Source organism: Magnolia sinica, chromosome 16 (genome assembly GCF_029962835.1).
Source record: "Magnolia sinica isolate HGM2019 chromosome 16, MsV1, whole genome shotgun sequence".
Lineage (NCBI taxonomy): Eukaryota > Viridiplantae > Streptophyta > Magnoliopsida > Magnoliales > Magnoliaceae > Magnolia > Magnolia sinica.
In genome coordinates, this window is record NC_080588.1 from 17,735,805 (window position 1) to 17,753,682 (window position 17,878).

The 17,878-nt window shown below is 40.2% G+C and overlaps 1 protein-coding gene across 1 annotated transcript in view; it reads right to left on the reverse strand.

The window, feature by feature from the left end:
• LOC131229126 (histone deacetylase 5-like) overlaps nucleotides 1–10,420 on the reverse strand; it is an 89,365-nt gene extending 78,945 nt beyond the window's left edge. Inside the window, exon 1 of the mRNA XM_058224999.1 lies at nucleotides 10,164–10,420. Within this exon, the coding sequence (XP_058080982.1) occupies nucleotides 10,164–10,399 (236 nt within the window). The 5' untranslated portion in view covers nucleotides 10,400–10,420. The remainder of the gene's footprint in view (nucleotides 1–10,163) is intronic.
• Nucleotides 10,421–17,878: the final 7,458 nt, after the last annotated feature.

Consider the following 17,878-nt stretch of genomic DNA (forward strand, 5'->3'; position numbering starts at 1 on the left):
TTGTCTTGTTCCTATTCAGTTTTGATTAGGGGTGGGCATCGAGCCAAGTCGAGTCGAGGTGGGCCAAGCTCGGCTCGGCTTGTCCATGCTGTACTCGAGTTCGAGCTCGAGCTCAACATTGAAGCTTGGCTTGTTTGCCAAAGTTGTCAAGTCGAGTTCGAATTGAGCTAGTGGTTCGAGTCGAGTCGAGTTTACCTCGAGCTTATTGGGTGAGAGAGTAATGGATTATGTTCTTGATCCTCCTCCATTGATTCAGAAGAGAAGCTAAATAAAAAAAATTTTAAAAAATGCATTTTACATGACGCTCCAGGTGAAATTCATTTTTAGTTTGGCCCGGCAATCGAAATAAGGTATAATCCATCTTTCAACAGTCCAGAAAATCCATCTGTGTGGGTCCTATAATAGAAGAACCATAGGCCAAAAGCATAAACAATTGTATGTTCTGAATGACCTATCATCAAGGCCATACTTTCCAATGGATAGGATTTTGAACAGATCTGGGACCACAAAAAAGTGGGACCCACCTGTATTGTTGCTGCTCAGACAAAAGCGCAGTTTCTGTTACCTTGCAGATGATTTAAGGACATGTAGCTCACAACATATTCAGGAAGGATATGTCTATTCATGTGAGTGCTCCATACAATATACCATTTTGGATTCAAGAGATCGTCAACACCAACATCAAACTCTTCGCTGTTGGGGTGAAAGCAAAGAGATCCCACTTCAACTTTCTCCGCATTCCCCACAACTTTAATATATTTATTAATCGAGCCGAGTCGAGCTCAAGTTCGAGCTTCAAGTCGAGTCGAGTTGAAATGCCCCCTGGTCGAACTCGGCTCGAACTCAACTCGAGCTTCAAATAATTAGCTTGACTCGGCCCGAATCAGCCATTCAAGCCGAGTCAATCCGAGCTGACTCGAGCCGAGTCGAGCGAGTTTTTCGAGCTAGCTTGACTTGTGAACAGCCCTAGTTTGGATCATATAAAGTCACACTTTGGTGTGATGTTGTTCCTAGGAATCCTATTGATCTTGTCCCTATGTCCTTGTCCCATAGGTCATCAGATTCTGCAGAGTCCTTTGCACATCACATTCATTCATTGCATTAAGAAATCAGGCGAAGGATCAATGATAGAGGATATTTTGGAGCATCAGACAGTATCGACGTCGGACGGCGGATTTCAAAAGTTCCTGATCAAGTGGAAGTCACGCCCAACTTCAGACAGTGCATGGCTCACTGAGCAGGAGCTTCAGAGACTTGACCATGACATCTTGGAACGGTTCAGGAGTTTTGTTTCACCAGTGGCGAAATCTTCGCAGCTGGGAAGAGTTGATGAGGACATCATGCGCACGCGGACGCTCCCCACCCTACGCACGTACTCAAGGAGGTGGAAAGCCCCACTATCGATCTGGATCGACGACGACATCTATCGAGGACCTCTTAGTTAGGGGGCCATGTTATGGAGCATTGGAGTGGACCCGATCATCATAGAGATTCCACCATTGGATCTCATGATCGTGGCCCACTACCCTAGATGATATAGGATTTTGAGTTTTGGTTATTATCGTTATTAGAAACATCATGAACGAATCTGATTGCATTGATTAGCTGTTATTTTTGTTACTTCATCTCTAAGTAATAGTGTGCGCACACGACGCGACTTTTGGGGTTTAAGGTAATCAGGCAATCCCATGTAGGTTTTTTTTCATTGAAGTTTATGAATAAAATTCTGCATTTTTTTGTCTTCTCTATTCCTCGAAGTTGAAGAAGCTAATTGGGTGTGAAACCCTCCCTTCCTCAAAGGGCTAACTACGTGGTGCAAAGCCACAACCATCCTAAATCGTCCCCATCTCCTACACCCCACATCTATCATCTCCCACAGCCTTCCTATCTTCAAACTTATCTTTTCTTTGCACCCAAATTCTCCTCTACAGCAGATTTTTAGATTCTGACCCACCAGGGGGCCGAAACTTCAACAGAGCACCACGCACACACTAGATCGCTGGTCGACTTAAAACTTGGCATGAGGGTGTACTTCCCCTAGCCAACCAACCCTTAGCTGGCCGTTTCCAGTTTCGTGGGCCCCACACACGTGCGGATAGGAACCCACGCATGTGCGTCTTGGCTGGGCAATTGTCCACATGTGTGGACTGTCGTAATTCTCTCTCCCATATTTCGATCCTTTCTCGCCTTAAATCCCTAACCCTAACCCTAGATAATCCCAAATTCCAAGTTTTTCTAACTTTTGCAAACCCTAGACTTTCCCCGAATTGAAACATGGTGAATCTCTTGAATTGGGGAACAATCCTTTACAAGAGAGGATGAATCTTACACTCCTTTAGGCATTGTTTGGTTTATAATTTTATTTGATCCAGCCCTAAACGTGTGTAGGCTTGGACCCCCGTAGATTCCCCTTATTGAATGTTTCATCGCATGTAGGACGTGGAATGTTGTGATTGTTTAAAATTGGTATGATTTAAAGCTTGAAATCTTGCATGTCATATTTAATTTCATGTCCTACATCAGGCAAGCATAAATATCAACTCCCTACTTGGTAAGACATTGACAACTTCAGTCTAGAGAATTGGAACAACATGCATCCAAATCCCATCACCAACAAAACAATGGTTGAACAACCCAGAAGGTCCATCTGATGCACCCAACGGCAGATTGGCCAGAATAAAACCTAGGTGTTCCTAACTAGTTGATTATCTGCTTACAAACGGATGGTTAAAAACTGAAATACTTTGTCGTCCACAATTAATATAGCAAGAGTCCACCAATCAAATAATTAGTGGCATCTAACCAATGGGACTCAGATTCCATAGCGACATCTCTAGTACCTACGTCTGTATTAGTCGATGCTAGAAAAGCTCTGTGGGCCCAACCATGATGTATGTATTGTATCCACGCCATCCGTCCATTTTTCCAACTCATTTTAGAGTATGAGCCCAACAATGAGGCCGATCCAAATCTCAGGTGGACTACACCATAGGAATCAGTGATGATTGAACACACACCATTAAAAACTTCCTAGGGCCCATTGTAATGCTTATTTGCCATCCAACCTATTGATTAGATCACGCGGACCTGGATGAAAGGAAAACACAAGTATCAGTTTAATCCAAAACTTTTGTGGTCGATGTTCAATCACCACTCTTTCCATTGGTGCGGTCCACTTGAGATTTGAATCTACCTCATTTTTGGGCTCGTCCCCTGAAATGAGCCGAAAAAAATGGATGGATGGCATGGATAAAACACATACATCATGGTGGAGCCCACAGAGCACTGACCAGTACCAAGGTCGATGCTGGAGGGATCACTACCGAAGCCAGCTCCCTAATCAGTGTACCATCCATGCCCAGACCTACCATACGGACAGCTCGAATCCCATATTGCAATGCATCCGTATGGCAATGACGTCCTCTGGATCCATTATTGGACATGGGCCTTTGGGGCCCACTTGTGGGAAACCACCAGTGGGTGGTTCCCACATATCTTTCCCGGTACTTCTCTTTTTTGAGACTTTGTTTCGTATTTTTAAATTCAAAATGAAATTGAAATTCGATTTTGGATGAGGGAGAGATACGAAAGAGGTTAGATCAGAAAGGGTAATCCTCATACTATCCAAACTCATCCCCCATCTCCCGATCCCTCGTTCTATAAATTAGAGGGAAGTATCCCTCGATGGTATCAAGTAGTTCCAAATCTTAGAGAGGAGGAATAGTGAGTTTGTGTCCATCTGGTCCGCCCTTATACGATCCAAGCCATTGATCGTAATTTGAGGCCGTAATAACCGTAAAATCAGAGAGGTGATCAAACTTCTCTGCTCCCGTGGTGGTTAGGCGGACCACTGGACGTGCATCGTAGATCTTCGTCTTTTGCGAAAGTCTCGTATCATGTAGATCATCGGATCCTGTGGGCCCACTTTTTCAAGCTAAATTTCAGTGGTATCGGAGCTTGTTGTCTATGGATTTCATTAAGTGGAGCTTACGTATTTTGGCTACAAATAGGGTTGTACATCGAGTCGAGGTGGACCAAGCTTGGCTTTGCTTGACTTGTCCGTGCTCTCCGCGAGCTCGAGCTCTCCCTTGAGCTTACCATTGGAGCTTGCCTTGTTTATCAAACCTTTCGATGCGAGCTTAAGGTGAGCTAATGGATCAAGTCAAGGCAAGCCTGCTCTCACATCAATTTATTATCTTTTTTGCTACAAAATACAAATTAAAAGTCAACAACATTAAGTCCAAAAGGTCCCACATGCCAGAACATCAAGTCCAAAAAAAAAGTCTCACATATACTATCTACATGCCACAATATCAAGTCTAAAAGGTGAAGATATATTACAAAATACAAAAGCTTAAACAAAACTTTAAAAGTATACATTCCTTCATGCAGTTTTAGATGCATTCTCGTCTTGACTTCCATTATCGTCCTCATCCTCCTCAACATCGAAACTGCTACCACCCCAAACTAGATGCAACCAATCTTGTATACATTTTAGTGCTTCAATTGTTTTCAAGGCGAGTGAGCTTCGATACTTGCTAGAATCCTACTCCCCGTGCTAAAAGCATATTCTGATGCCATGGTTGAAATTTGAATTGACAATATATCTCGTGCCATCACTGAAAGTCCAAAGTATTCACGAGCTCTCGACTTCCGCCACTAAGAAACATCAAAATCCTCTTCTTGTAACCTTATGGTTGGCTCCTTTAGATACTTCTCCACTTCTGATTCACTTTTTTGCATCTTTGTTTCTTCTTCGTACAAAAAAGACATAAAATCACGAAGTCACTTTCCTCCAGTAGAAGTACTAGGCCTAAATTGAGGAGTTGCCGTACTAGATATTACGTAAAAGTACCAACATATGAAGTGAACAACTCTTCAACTACAACATGAATAATGGCGGTTTCAGTTGAAACTCTTTCAAAATTGGAATAAAGAGACCTAAAAACGAACCTAACCATTACCATCTTGTATTGTGGATCCATAACAACTGCAATAGCCATTAACAAATGACAGTCAGCCTAATACTTATTGAATTTCATTTGCATTTCTAGAGCCATCACTTGTAAAAAAATCTAGACCCTCATCAGGACACTTTTTTAGATCATTCATAATGAGAAAAAAAATTTTGGAAGAAACTGATTTGTCGTAGGATACTTGTTCCAAGAAAAAATATTCGTGCAGTCGTAAAAAACTTTGAGAAATTGATGAACCTGCTCGGCTTTCATCCAATCTTCATCACTAGGTACGTATGTGTACATTTTATCACGCGCCGCAAGTTCAAGAAATGCAACTTAAAATTCTAAAACAGTATCTAACATTTCATAAGTTGAATTCCAGTGTGTGCAAACATCTAACTTCAACTATTTTTTAGATTTCAAATCTAAACGTTGAATTATATCATTCTACGTACTGAGTCTTGAAGGTGACCCCCTTATATATTTGACGTTATCTCATACATTGGCAATCGTGGGGTCAATTGCTTTCACCCCTTCTTGTACAATCAAGTTTAGTATGTGGGCACAACATCTGACTTCGAATATTTTACCCTCAAATAATAAATTTTTGGCTACCTTGAATTGACTAAGTAAGAAAGAAATCAAAGTGTCATTGGAAGATGCATTATCTAAAGTTATTGAGGAGATTTTCTTTTCGATGCCTCACTCAACAAGACAATTGTAAATGCAACTACACCAAGAAGAACGAAGCGAAAGTTTATAATCTTCTTTTGGAGTTTCCAATATGCATCCATGAAGTGTACAATTAATGACATGTATCCCATTCTTTAATTCGATGTTATCCTAAGTCAAACTTATTCTTGATACGGATACTAAAAGAGCTTTCAAGTTTTCTTTCTCAATTGCATTCATCTTCATGCAATTTCTTTTCATAGTAAGACGAGAGGTCTTCTCACATTTAGAATTAAGGAATTTGCAAGATCCGATAAATACTTTGATTTCTACCATGTTAAACAGCTTCTCATCAACTATCACCAATCTTGCATAGCACTCTTTTAGCTTTCCCTGATCATACTTATAGGTGGAGAGTGTAGCTTAAGAGTCGTCCTTTTCAGAAGCGATAAATGAAAGCAGCTACTAGACTCCACTAGTCGATGTTCTTGGTCTCTTCGCACATTTATCAAGATGTTTCTGATAATTAGTAGCAGAAGAATCAAAATGCTTGCCGTAAAGAGTTTTACAATACTTGCATCTAATCTTAACCGAATCATCTGGTAGCATGATCTCATTGAAAAATTCTCATACCATTGATCTTTTTTTTCCTTTCATTGAACCTAAAATCGTTTCAACTTTGTTTTCCACCACATCTCCCTTCACAACAAGAAGAGATGTGACACGCACCGGCACCGAGGATACTTGGGTTTTCCTCACTAGTCATCTATAAATCAAAAGATAGCAAGGATAAGGTAAGATCAGGGCTTCTACAGGTTAAAGTAATTAGTCAATCACATTTATATGTGTATATAACTATATAGTACAAATAATATCGAGGCGCCTCCATAAATTGCAAGACCAAAGTGTCTTAAATAGTCCCTTAATCAATAAATCCATCATAGTACATACATATACATAACTATAGATTGTCCCTAATTGTTTCAAATTTTGTTTACTAATTGTCTATAAATGTCTCACCTATAATTACTTGTCTTTATTTAGAGGTACTAAATGTTTTTATCTCATTCGATAACATACCATGTACTGTCTCCTTATACAATTTACATGTGAACTGAAATTTCGACAACATCTCCCCATATTCTCTAAATATATATACAACTCAATAATGATTAGTTGTCACATGTAATCCATTACACATGGATAGAGGCAATCAATCAATAAAGAACCACATATCTGAAGAAAATATAAGGAGATGCTACCGAAATTCGAACTACATATAAACTGAAAACAAGGACAATCTAAACATTGTATGGTACCGAACTGTCCAAAATGGGACAATTTAGGATTCCATAAAAACAAAAATTTCCAATCGAAAACTGTACTTGTTCAATATGAATTCCTAAACGGGAGGGATACATTGCTAAACCACTAGGTGGCATAAATACTAATTAACAACATCAATTAACAAAGAATCATAAACATAAACATTTAAAAAACAAATATCGAAATATATAAATAAATAAATAAAAAAGAATGAGATAATAATTTAAATGTAAGTTAAGTTTGTGTATTTATAGTAGGCAAGTTAAGTTAGTGTATTTAATCCCTACAAGTAAAAAAAACTTAATACATCTTTCATAATTTTCATGTTTTCCTTAATATTCATCTCCTCCATCTGAACCGGGATCGGATCCATCATTTTCGTCAGCCATGCCCAAGCTAGTGGTATCTTCTCCAAGATGCTCGTTAACCTCCCTTGAATCAGAAGGTGGGTATATTTTTCCATCATATTCTTAAATAGATTCAGCTAGCTTTTTCAAACTTTTTTGGTGAGATGATCTATACGAAGTACCCAGGATCTGGTAGAATGAGGCGAGTCTGGAGATAAACTTCGATGGCATCTTGCTAGTTGAGCTCAGCCCTGCTTCGGCATCATGTCATCGAGAAGGACATCGTTGATATTTAAATGCCTCTGCCTTTGCCTCTTCCTTTCTTAACTTGAAGGCAATTTTTAATTGCCTTTCTTCCAAAGCTCTCAATCTAGCTTCCTTCTCCTCTTCCTCTTTCTTACTAATTCTCTTCACTCTCTCTATTATGGATTCCTGTTATGGTATATCTTGTGACTAGTTGTGATGGTATGGGGGAGAGGGTTAAAGGCTTCTTATTGGAGTCTATGAGAGCCTGGTATAAAACTTGTACCTCCCGTGATCTGTGGGACACGGCTTTGTGTCTCTCCTCGACCTGAGAAGTGTAATCTAAGCCAATTTGTTTTGTTTACAAATCTTGCCCCACACAAGTTGCATTGAATCTTCATTCTTCCAAAGTTTGAAGAGTAGAATTGGGAACCGAAATGTCAAATGTTGGTGGATGGATCATCTGTAGACATTGTTGCACACCCTTTTCTTGTAAGAAAAGTATTTTTATAAGGAAAAAAAATCATGCAAATCTAATCCATAAGTGTAATCCATAATATTCATTCATAGATTCACAATTAGAATTCAACTCTACAAATTCAAATATAATATAATTACACAAATGTAATTATTAAAAAATAAAATCATGCAAATCTAATATAAAATGTAAATCTAATTCAAAATTCAACTCGACCCAACCCAGCCCCACCTGACCCAACCCAGCCCCGCCTGACCCAACTGACCCACACCCGACCCAACCCAGCCCCAACTCGACCCAACACGACCCAAATGACCCAACCCGAACCACACTCGACCCAACCCAGCCCTAACCCGACCCAACTGACCCAACCCAACCCTAACTTAAACCACACCCAACCCAAACTAGCCTTAACTCGAACCACACCCGACCCAAACTAGCCCCAACTCGAACCACACCCGACCCGACCCAGCTCTAACTCAAACCACACCTGGCCCAACCTAGCCCCACCTGACCCCCAAATCAAAGATTCAAAACCCTAAATCTCAATTTTTGGATTTGGGATTTCCCTATTTTCAAACAATTACATAAAAAAAAAATTCAAAGATTAGAGGTACCTTGCTGTTGAGAGAGAGAGTGTGTGTGTGAGTCTGGTGGGTGGGTGTGAGCCGTGCAGCAAAAACACTGAGCTGGGCAGACGCTGAGTCGAGCTCGGGCGAGTGGCCAAGTGGGGAGAAGGGGAGAGATAGAGAGAGAGAGAGACAGAGACAGAGAGACAGAGAGAGAGAGAGAGAGAGAGAGAGAGAGAGAGAGAGAGATTGGTAGAGTGGACTATGGAGCTCGTGAGAGTGAGAGAGAGGAGCTCGGGCGGGCACGACAGGTTAGGTTAAGGAAAGGAAAATGTAAGAAAGGGACAGGTAGGGTAGGGTTTTTTTGTTTTTAAATATACATTAATATAATATAATATATTATAATATAGTATATTATATTATATTCAAACCTAGCCAAGTTCAAGTCGAGCTGAGTCAAGCTCCACTCTGCTCGAACTCAGCTCGTTTTCAAAATGAGCTGGGTCATATGAAGCTTGGCTCACCTCGAGTCGTCGTTCAAGCCAAGTCAAACCGAGTTACATCAGACCAAGCCGACCGAGCTTTTGAGCTAGATCGGCTCATGTACAGCCCTAGCTACAAATGGGCCATAATACACACTAATTTAGGTCTAATTGAAAGATAGGCCCATTACCATGCCAAAAAGAATCTATCATTCTCTTTTCTTCTTTTTCTCAACCTCCTCTCTCACTTGAATAAATTTGTTTGGATTTTACAATGGGCTTCAACCTAAAAGAAGTCAGGCCCTTCTAGATAGGCCCAACAACCAAGTTAGACCCGGAAACTAAAGCCCATGACCCTCTTTCTTCTTTTTCTCTCTCTCACTTAGGTTTTGAACTTAGGGTTTTAAGAAAACCATCTCCCAAAATCTCATCGCCCATGGCTGCCATTGATCTTGAATCACAAGCCAAAAAGGAAAACCTAAGTTTCCCTTCCAATCGTGACTTCCCATTCTCCTTTGTTTTATTTTTTTGTTGAAAGGGTGCCGCTACTACGGCTGCTCCAGGCGGTGATGGCCATGGCTGCCATTGCCGAGGCTACCAGCCAAAGATCTATGATGCACATCCAGTAGTCCGCCTAACCACTACGAGAGCAGAGAAGTCTGATCACCCCTCTGATTTTACAGTTAAAATGGCCCCGGATTACTATCAATGGCTTGGATCGTATAAGGGTGGGCCAGATGGACACAAACTGACTATTATTCTGATCCAACCTCTTCTATCTCTCTATCATCCAAATCGAATTTCAAATTCATTTCGAATTTGAAAATACGAAACGAAAAAAGAGAAGTAGCGGGAAAGTTATGTAGGACCCACCCATTAGTGGTTGGGCCCCACGGGCCATGTCCATCCATGCCGATAAAACTCACCAGACCATAAATGAGATCATAATACAACAAAATTCACAACCAATTGTAATAAAAAATTCCAAGAAATTCGACAGCAGAACCGCTAGGGAACATCTAAGAGGACGAATCGCCAAAAACGGAAATTCTAAAAAGAATCCAAGATTTCTACAGAGATGGGTAAACCTTTGAGGGATTCCTCGGGATTCGAGCTTCTTCCAGATGGCTCTGATCCGCTCTGGAGTCTCCGGGTGGTCCTCATCGTTAGGGTTGGCATGGCTGCACATCCTCTCGTCGTATAGGAGTGCGACATGTGGACGACGAAGATTCTTCTCCTGGTGATCCATTTCCACTGCGAGAAGAAGAAGAGGAACAGGAGAAGAAATGACAGTGGAGGAACTATCCCTTTGGAGGGAAGTCATTCGAGATGGAATGATCTTAAACGTGTATCAAGTCTGGACAGTGGATAAGGTGTTTCCCTGACAGTGGGGCCATCTTGATTTACTTACTGTATATCCGCGCCGTGAATCAGTCTTTACATATAATTTTAAGGCATGGTTCTAACAATAAAGCAGATCCAAAGTATCAAGTGTACCACACCACGTGAAACAGTATTCTATAACCATTAAAACTTTTTCTGGCCACTAAAGTTTTGGATCAAGTAGATATTTATGTTTCCCTATGTACAAGCCGTACTAACCTTATCAATGGGTTATATGGGAAATACACATTATATTGACCCCTGAAAAGTTTTCAATAGTGAGCATTCAATGGCCACTGTTTCTGTGTTGTGGATCACTTGAGACGATTTTATTTTTTTTATATTTTTTTGTAAAATACTATAAAATGAGATTAAAAAAATTTATAAATGGCATGGATATACAATAAATACATCAAAATAACCCCATAGTTAGGGAACCACCCACTGGGCCAGTTTAGGACATTGCATTAGAGTGGCTTATGTGAGATGAAATTAGATTTTAGGTAATAAGAGGACTGTCAATGATTGATGATCCGGGTTGTTTTCTGTTTGGATGGGTAATGGAAATCAGTCATCCTTTGACTGTAAACTTGTGGGAGTGTTCAAAATTGCAAAGTATATTGTAATACATCATGCATTTTTCAACCGTGGGCGTCCTTAAAATCGTTACTGCCTATAGTGTAGTCCACTGCAGCCTTGGATTGATATTTGTTTTGGTCCAATTCTATATATTGAATGGACCTTATTATGGATAGAAGTTATACATCACGGTGGGCCGCTTGTGGTCTCTTCCGGTATCCCAAGTTGTATCAAGGGACGGGCGAAATTGAAGGAGGGATTTCAAGAATCCCTATGCAGTGTGTGCAGTTTACAAGGTATACCGCGTTGGAGTAACATCCAACCATCCAAACAGATGATTAGATGTCAGGATCATATCCCATTAATACCATCCAGTTCCGTCCCCAATGTACCACACACAAGCTATATAGCTGGTGTATTGACGTTGGCAAGTTATGTGGGTCCCATCATGAGGTATGTGTTATATCCAAACCGTCCATTCATTTGGTGAGGTTGCTGTAAGGCTGGAGACTAAAAATAAGACAAATCTAAGGATAAAGTAGACCACACTGTAAAAAGCAGTTGGGGATTGAACGTTTACCATGGGAAGGGACTACCACTTAAACCCTTCCATGGTCACAGAAGTTTCGGATCAATTTTCCTCTACATCCAGGTATTTGTGACCTTACGAACAGATTGGATGGAAAATAAACATTACAGTGGGCCCTCTAAATATTTTAACCGTGAAAATCATTATCCTTCTGCTATTTTTGGGATGGTATATTTGAGTTTTGGATATCATTCACCTTTTTTGGCTAATACTATAAAATGATATCAGAAATTTTGATAAACGGTGTGGATATAATAAATACATCATTGTGGGCTCACGTAACTTTCGTATCATTTGAACCGTTCGTACAACTCGGAGCTCGCGGACCGTAGGTGCTCGTCTTTCAAACGTCAATCCGCTTCCGGTGTTATCTGGGCTGCTCTGCTTCCAACGTGAGTCTGTGTGGGGAGAAATTCCTGCAGTACAAACCGGGGCCCACCATGATGTGTTTTTAAAATCCACTCCGTCCACTAGCTCATTTCACGGCGATAGCTCAAAAATTAAGTTAGACACAAGACCCAAGTTTGCTACAATACAGTAAACAATAGGCATGGAAACGCCCACCATTGATTTCTTCCTGAGGTTCACCGTGATGTTTATACGCCATCCAACCCGTTAATAAGATGATTGCCACCATAATAAAGTGACAACACAAATATCAGCCTTCTCTAAAACTTATGTGGGCCAGCATCAATATGGCGGTGCTGTTCTAACGGATGGATGAGATCTTAGACATATCATATCATACTGGCACATGTGGCGTGTGTGAGCTGTATCGCACGCGTGTCTGGGCTTACCAAAGCTCCTTGGGAATACGAATGGTCGGTCAGAACTCCAACATACGGTCCACATAGAAAGGGTGGCCAGGGAGGTATTGATACTGATAAGTGTTGTAGGCCCACCATGATGTATGTGTTTCATCCATACCATTCATCAACTTTTCCATCTAACTTTAGGGCATGACACCAAAACTGAGACGGATCTAATTCTGAAGTGAACCACATCATAGGAAACGGTAGTGATTGAACGCCTACCATTAAAAAATCCTACGGCCTACTGTAATGTTTATTTGTCATCCAACTTGTTGATCAGGATTCAGGTCACACAAACTGCATGAAGGGAAAGCACAACTATCAAATTGATACAAAACTTTGCTGCCCTATGAAGTTTTTAATGATGGGCGTTGAAGCACAAATGTATCACGAGGGTGTCCTCCACTTGAGATTTCAATTTACCTCATCTTTTACCAATGGTCTTAAAATAAGCTGAAAAAATGGATGAACGGCGTAGATAAAACACATGTATCATTGTGGGGTTGTTTACACAATTCAATCAAACAAACAGGTGGCCACAATTGTGAGTGAAGGCCTGTATATTTAGACTGTGTGCAATTATGATGTGTGGTATTGCTGCCAAACTGAGCCACTTGTGCGATTGAGGGTGTATGTTCAGTTTTTGTGTGTGGGTTATACCGTAAGAGCATGCCAAAGTCTACTCAACCCGGAGTTTAACTGAACAGCTGGTGTTCCTGCATTAAGTTGAGCAAATTAAATACGAAGATCCAAGGTCTTGTCAATCACCAATGCTTATGCTTCCGTTGAGGTAATTTATAAAAGGCTAAGAGTTAGCCATTTTAAATGAGTTCTTTTCGTCACGTGATAATATACTTAACTCTATGACTTAATGACTCGTTCTTTCACCATCATTCTCAATTCAATACTTTTCAAAGAAACAAGTATGCACAAGCTAATTAAATAAGGTAAAATGTTGTCGATTTCATTAATATGTAGAAATGATGCTTGTTACAATTGACAACTTGTGAGACAACCAAGTAATAATAAACAAGAAAATTGATATAAAAAAAAAAATTGATAATTTCCTAATGCATCTATCAGAACAGACAATCAAAGCCGGTGTGATCAGCTAAATCGAAACTTAGGTGATCACGGTTTTAAATTTGAAAGCTGTAGAAATTACTTCTACTCCTAAGGTACTATAACGAGAGCCGTTGGCAGTGGCTATGTAAAAACTTGGCTAGGTTAGGCTATTCAAAGAAAAGAGAAATTGAAAGGTAACAATAAATCTAAAAAAATAAATTATTGTGTTTGGCATAGGGCCTCGAGCTCTTCTTCGATTGCTCCTTTAATAGCTTATCGAGGTGATGAAATCCTTGCTATGGTTTCCATGTCAGTCCTAGATCCTTCGCTCTCACATCGCAGAATTTTTGTTTAAGAAAGTCTCCTTGGCAGATCTAGAATCTCCTAACTAGGAAGATCTCTGAAACGTCTAGAACCATTGGATTCCAGATTTCCACTCCTATATGTGTATGCTCCCTTATAGGATTCTTCAGACTTGATCAAGGGAGCATCCCTCACTGATCACAACCATTCATCTGAGTGCCCATGATATAGATCACTTGAATCTTGACCATAGGAGTGGGATTTGACACCAGACATCAATCTTTTTATCTGAGATGGGCCGGATTCATCACATTGAGATCTCTCATTCTTTTGATCCCAATGGAACCACGACCACCGGATTGGATCATCAAGTAGGGCATCTAAGTAATCTCTCTATCTCTTCTTATCTCCTTAATGAGTGGTATGGATCTATCCGACGTTGATTTGTCATTAGGTAGATCATAGCCTTCCTCAGGCCCTCTTCGAATTCTCCTTACTTCAAGCGAGGCATGGTTTCGGACCTACCCAAGCCAATGTGTTTGTTTTTCCTGATTTGGGTCTGAATCATGGCTAGATTCACTTGGACATCGGTCTGATCTTAAAACCTTCGGAATCTTCTCAAACGCTACAGCCTCTCCGAACATCTCTAGGAAGATCTCTCATTTTGGAATGACTGTGAGAGACGGTCTCACCGAGAATATCATGACCAGATTCATGATTAGATCTATTATAAACATGGCCATGTGGCGTGTTCTGATTCATTTTCCTAATGACAGCTTAAGAGTTCGTCCCTTCGTATTTATAACTGAACATGTATCGTTGAAGATAATAATCAAGCTCTGTTATTTTGAGGAGTGCAGATATATCTATCCTATGATGTTGATAGCCCATCCTTAGAACGGTCATGGCTTTATAATCGGATGTAGCTCTGATGTTGGGCATGCTGGAAAGGGCCATGCCTCTGACATGCTTAACATCCTTTCGCATAGTTCATGCAGTCTTTATGGATCGTTAGTTAATAGTAACCACACATTTGGATTATCCATCGCATTTCTAGCCTACTTGGTAGGCTCTGCAAATGCCTTCGTGCACCTCGCTCATGGCCATCATGGCCTCATCTCGCTCTAGACACTTCAAGAGGAGGCCATCGGTTCCTTTTGGCACAAATTGTTGTCTAGGATTAGATAATGCAGGGAGATCCGTCGCACTGACCTCTCGTTTCTCGTACTTTGCCTCATTAAATATCGTATAATTGGGAACCACCAGTCGTTAACTTTGAGATCCAACGATGCTACCTTTATAATGAAAGCCCTTTGTTGTGTGCCAGTAATGAACGTTTTTGTACTATGAGAAACCTCTCGGATATTCCTTCTACGAGCTTCAACCATGTCACAATCTACACCATCTCATTAGCATCTTTGTTGTTTTCTTGAGGGACATACCTCAGGGTGACCTCATCGAAATCGTCTAGTAGCTACACAACGGTCCCATAATGTGGTAGTGTGCCGAGCTTTTGCATTTATATTATCCTATTAGTTGATTCAGGACTAGTAACGAGTCACCAATGACTTAGACGGTTCTAGCCCCTAATTCCACCAAGATATCTAAACCGATAATAAGTGCTTCATACTCGACCCTATTGTTGGTGTAGTCGAATTTAAGCTAGAATGCATACTCCTCCCTTCTTATAGTAGGAGAGATTATGATTATCCATGCTCTAGAAGAATGCTTTGTATGTGACCCATTAAATGTGGGTCGTCATGGAACTATGTGGATAGTATGAATCTCTAGTTCCTCTGTTGTGATCTAATCATCGACACACATGGGATGATCGGTTAAGAAAGCTACTAATGCCTGGCATTTAACTTCTTTCTATAGAACATATCGGAATGAAAACTCTGATGGGGCCAAGATCCATTTTTTTATCCTACCTCTCAAGATTGGTCAGGTAAGCATGTATTTGATTAGATCTATTGATGAGATGACATGGACCATGCCAGTCATCAGATAATGATAGAGCTCAATAGCTGAGAAGTATAATACTAGTAAAGCTTTTCGATGGCCAAATATCTCCTTTCGGCATCATGCGGTGTCCTAAACAAGCAATGAATGGCCTGCTCCTTCCTATCGTCGTTCTCTTGTGCAAGCAACGCTCTAACTGATTCTTCGGTGGCCGAGATGTATAATCAAAATGACCCATCCTTTCTTTGGGAAATTAAAACAAGAGGCTTCATGAGATACTCCTTTAACTGGTCGAAAACGGCCCGATGCTCCGATTGCCAAACAAATTCGTGATTAACATTTCGTTTAATGAGTTGTGAAAAGGGGTTGATCTTCCTTGTTGAATTTGAAATAAATCGGCATAGAAAATTTACATGCCTGATGAACCTTTACAACTCCTTGTTTTTAGGGCACGCTGCTTGTATGATGGCTTAACCCTTATTCTGGTTGACCTCTATGCCCCATTGATGAACGAGAAACACTACAAAGTTTCCAGTAGAGACTCCAAATGTGCATTTCAAAGGGTTCATCTTCAGACTGTGTTTCCTCATACACTCGAAGGATCTACTTAGATCAGCAAAGTAGTCCCTCAGATCAATTAATTTTACCACAATGTCATTGATGTATACTTCCATAAACTTGCTGATCATGTCATGAAAAGATAACATTCATGGCCCTCTAGTAGTGGAGCCTGCATTCTTGAGTCTAAAAGGCATCACAAACCATTCGTAGGTCTCGATCGCTTCGAGGCATCGGAATGTCGTCTTCGAGATGTCTTCCTCAACAATGAAGATCTAGTTGTACCTCGAATGGTTGTCCATGAAGGACATGATTTTATGTCCGCAGCCCTATCGATTAGTTGGTCTGCCATTAGCATAAGGTATTCATCTTTAGGAGTTGCAAGATTTGGGTTCTTGAAATCAATGCAGACCCTTAACTTCTCATTCTTCTTGATTAACAAGTTGATATTTGAAATCCAATCTACATATCTGATTTGTTTGATGAACCTTGCCTTCAGCAGCCTCTCGATTTCTTTCTTCATTTTAAGGGTGACTTTGGGAGTCATCATTCTTATTGGCAATCCATAAGTCTTGGAGGAGTTGGATATGAAATTGTGGTTTTACCACTACAAGCGAAGCTTAAAGATATGTCTAATGTCCTAGAGGGGGGTCAATATGACTTTTCAAAATTTATTTAAACTATTAACATGTACTTACTTCTAGATACACAAGTAAAGAATTTTAAGTGAGAAGAAGTGCATAAACATAGTCTATTTAGTGAACCACATCATTCATGCATTTTGTCAAACATGTTTGCTATAGAAAATAAACAAAGTATATTGTTAAACCAAACATAAAAAATAAAGATTTAAATCATTTACCACAATGCACACGATGTATAGTGGTTTAGCTACGTGCCTACTTTACTCTTGACTGACCCACTCTCTCCTAGAGTGTGCCAAATTTTACTATTCAGATGGTTTTAAATTAGGTTCACCATAAACCTTTACAACCTACACAAGGTACACATTTTCTATCCGTCGATGGCCTACACAAGGCCTTATCAAGTCTAGCATAAGAACTTAAGAAGTCCTACACAAGGACAATAAAAACGCACTCTCTCGTCGGAGGCTTACACAAGGACTTGTTGAGTTTGGAAGCTCAAACTTTGAAACCCAAACCTACACAAGGAATGGTTTCCAGAAACAATGGACTCTTGATACTTACCTAAAAGTGAGTGAGCCTCATTAAGCAATTGATGAAGGTCTTCTTGAATAATGGAAAGATATTTAGCTCCCTTATACTGCAACTGTATGATAATGCTTCGTTGAAGATGTTGAAGTTTTTGGGTCAAGCGTATGGTGATTTCTAACTAGTTATTGATGGGCCTTTAAAAGCTTGTTAAGGATCCCTCATGGTTAAGAATTCAATGCTTGATGGCATACAAATTTGCTAATGAATGTAGTTGTTAGAGCATCAATGAATGTTGGAGTTCATTGTTCAATCTAAGCTTTGAATGTTTCAATGATAGCCTTTAAGACAATGATTGAATGATGAACTCAACAAGGGAA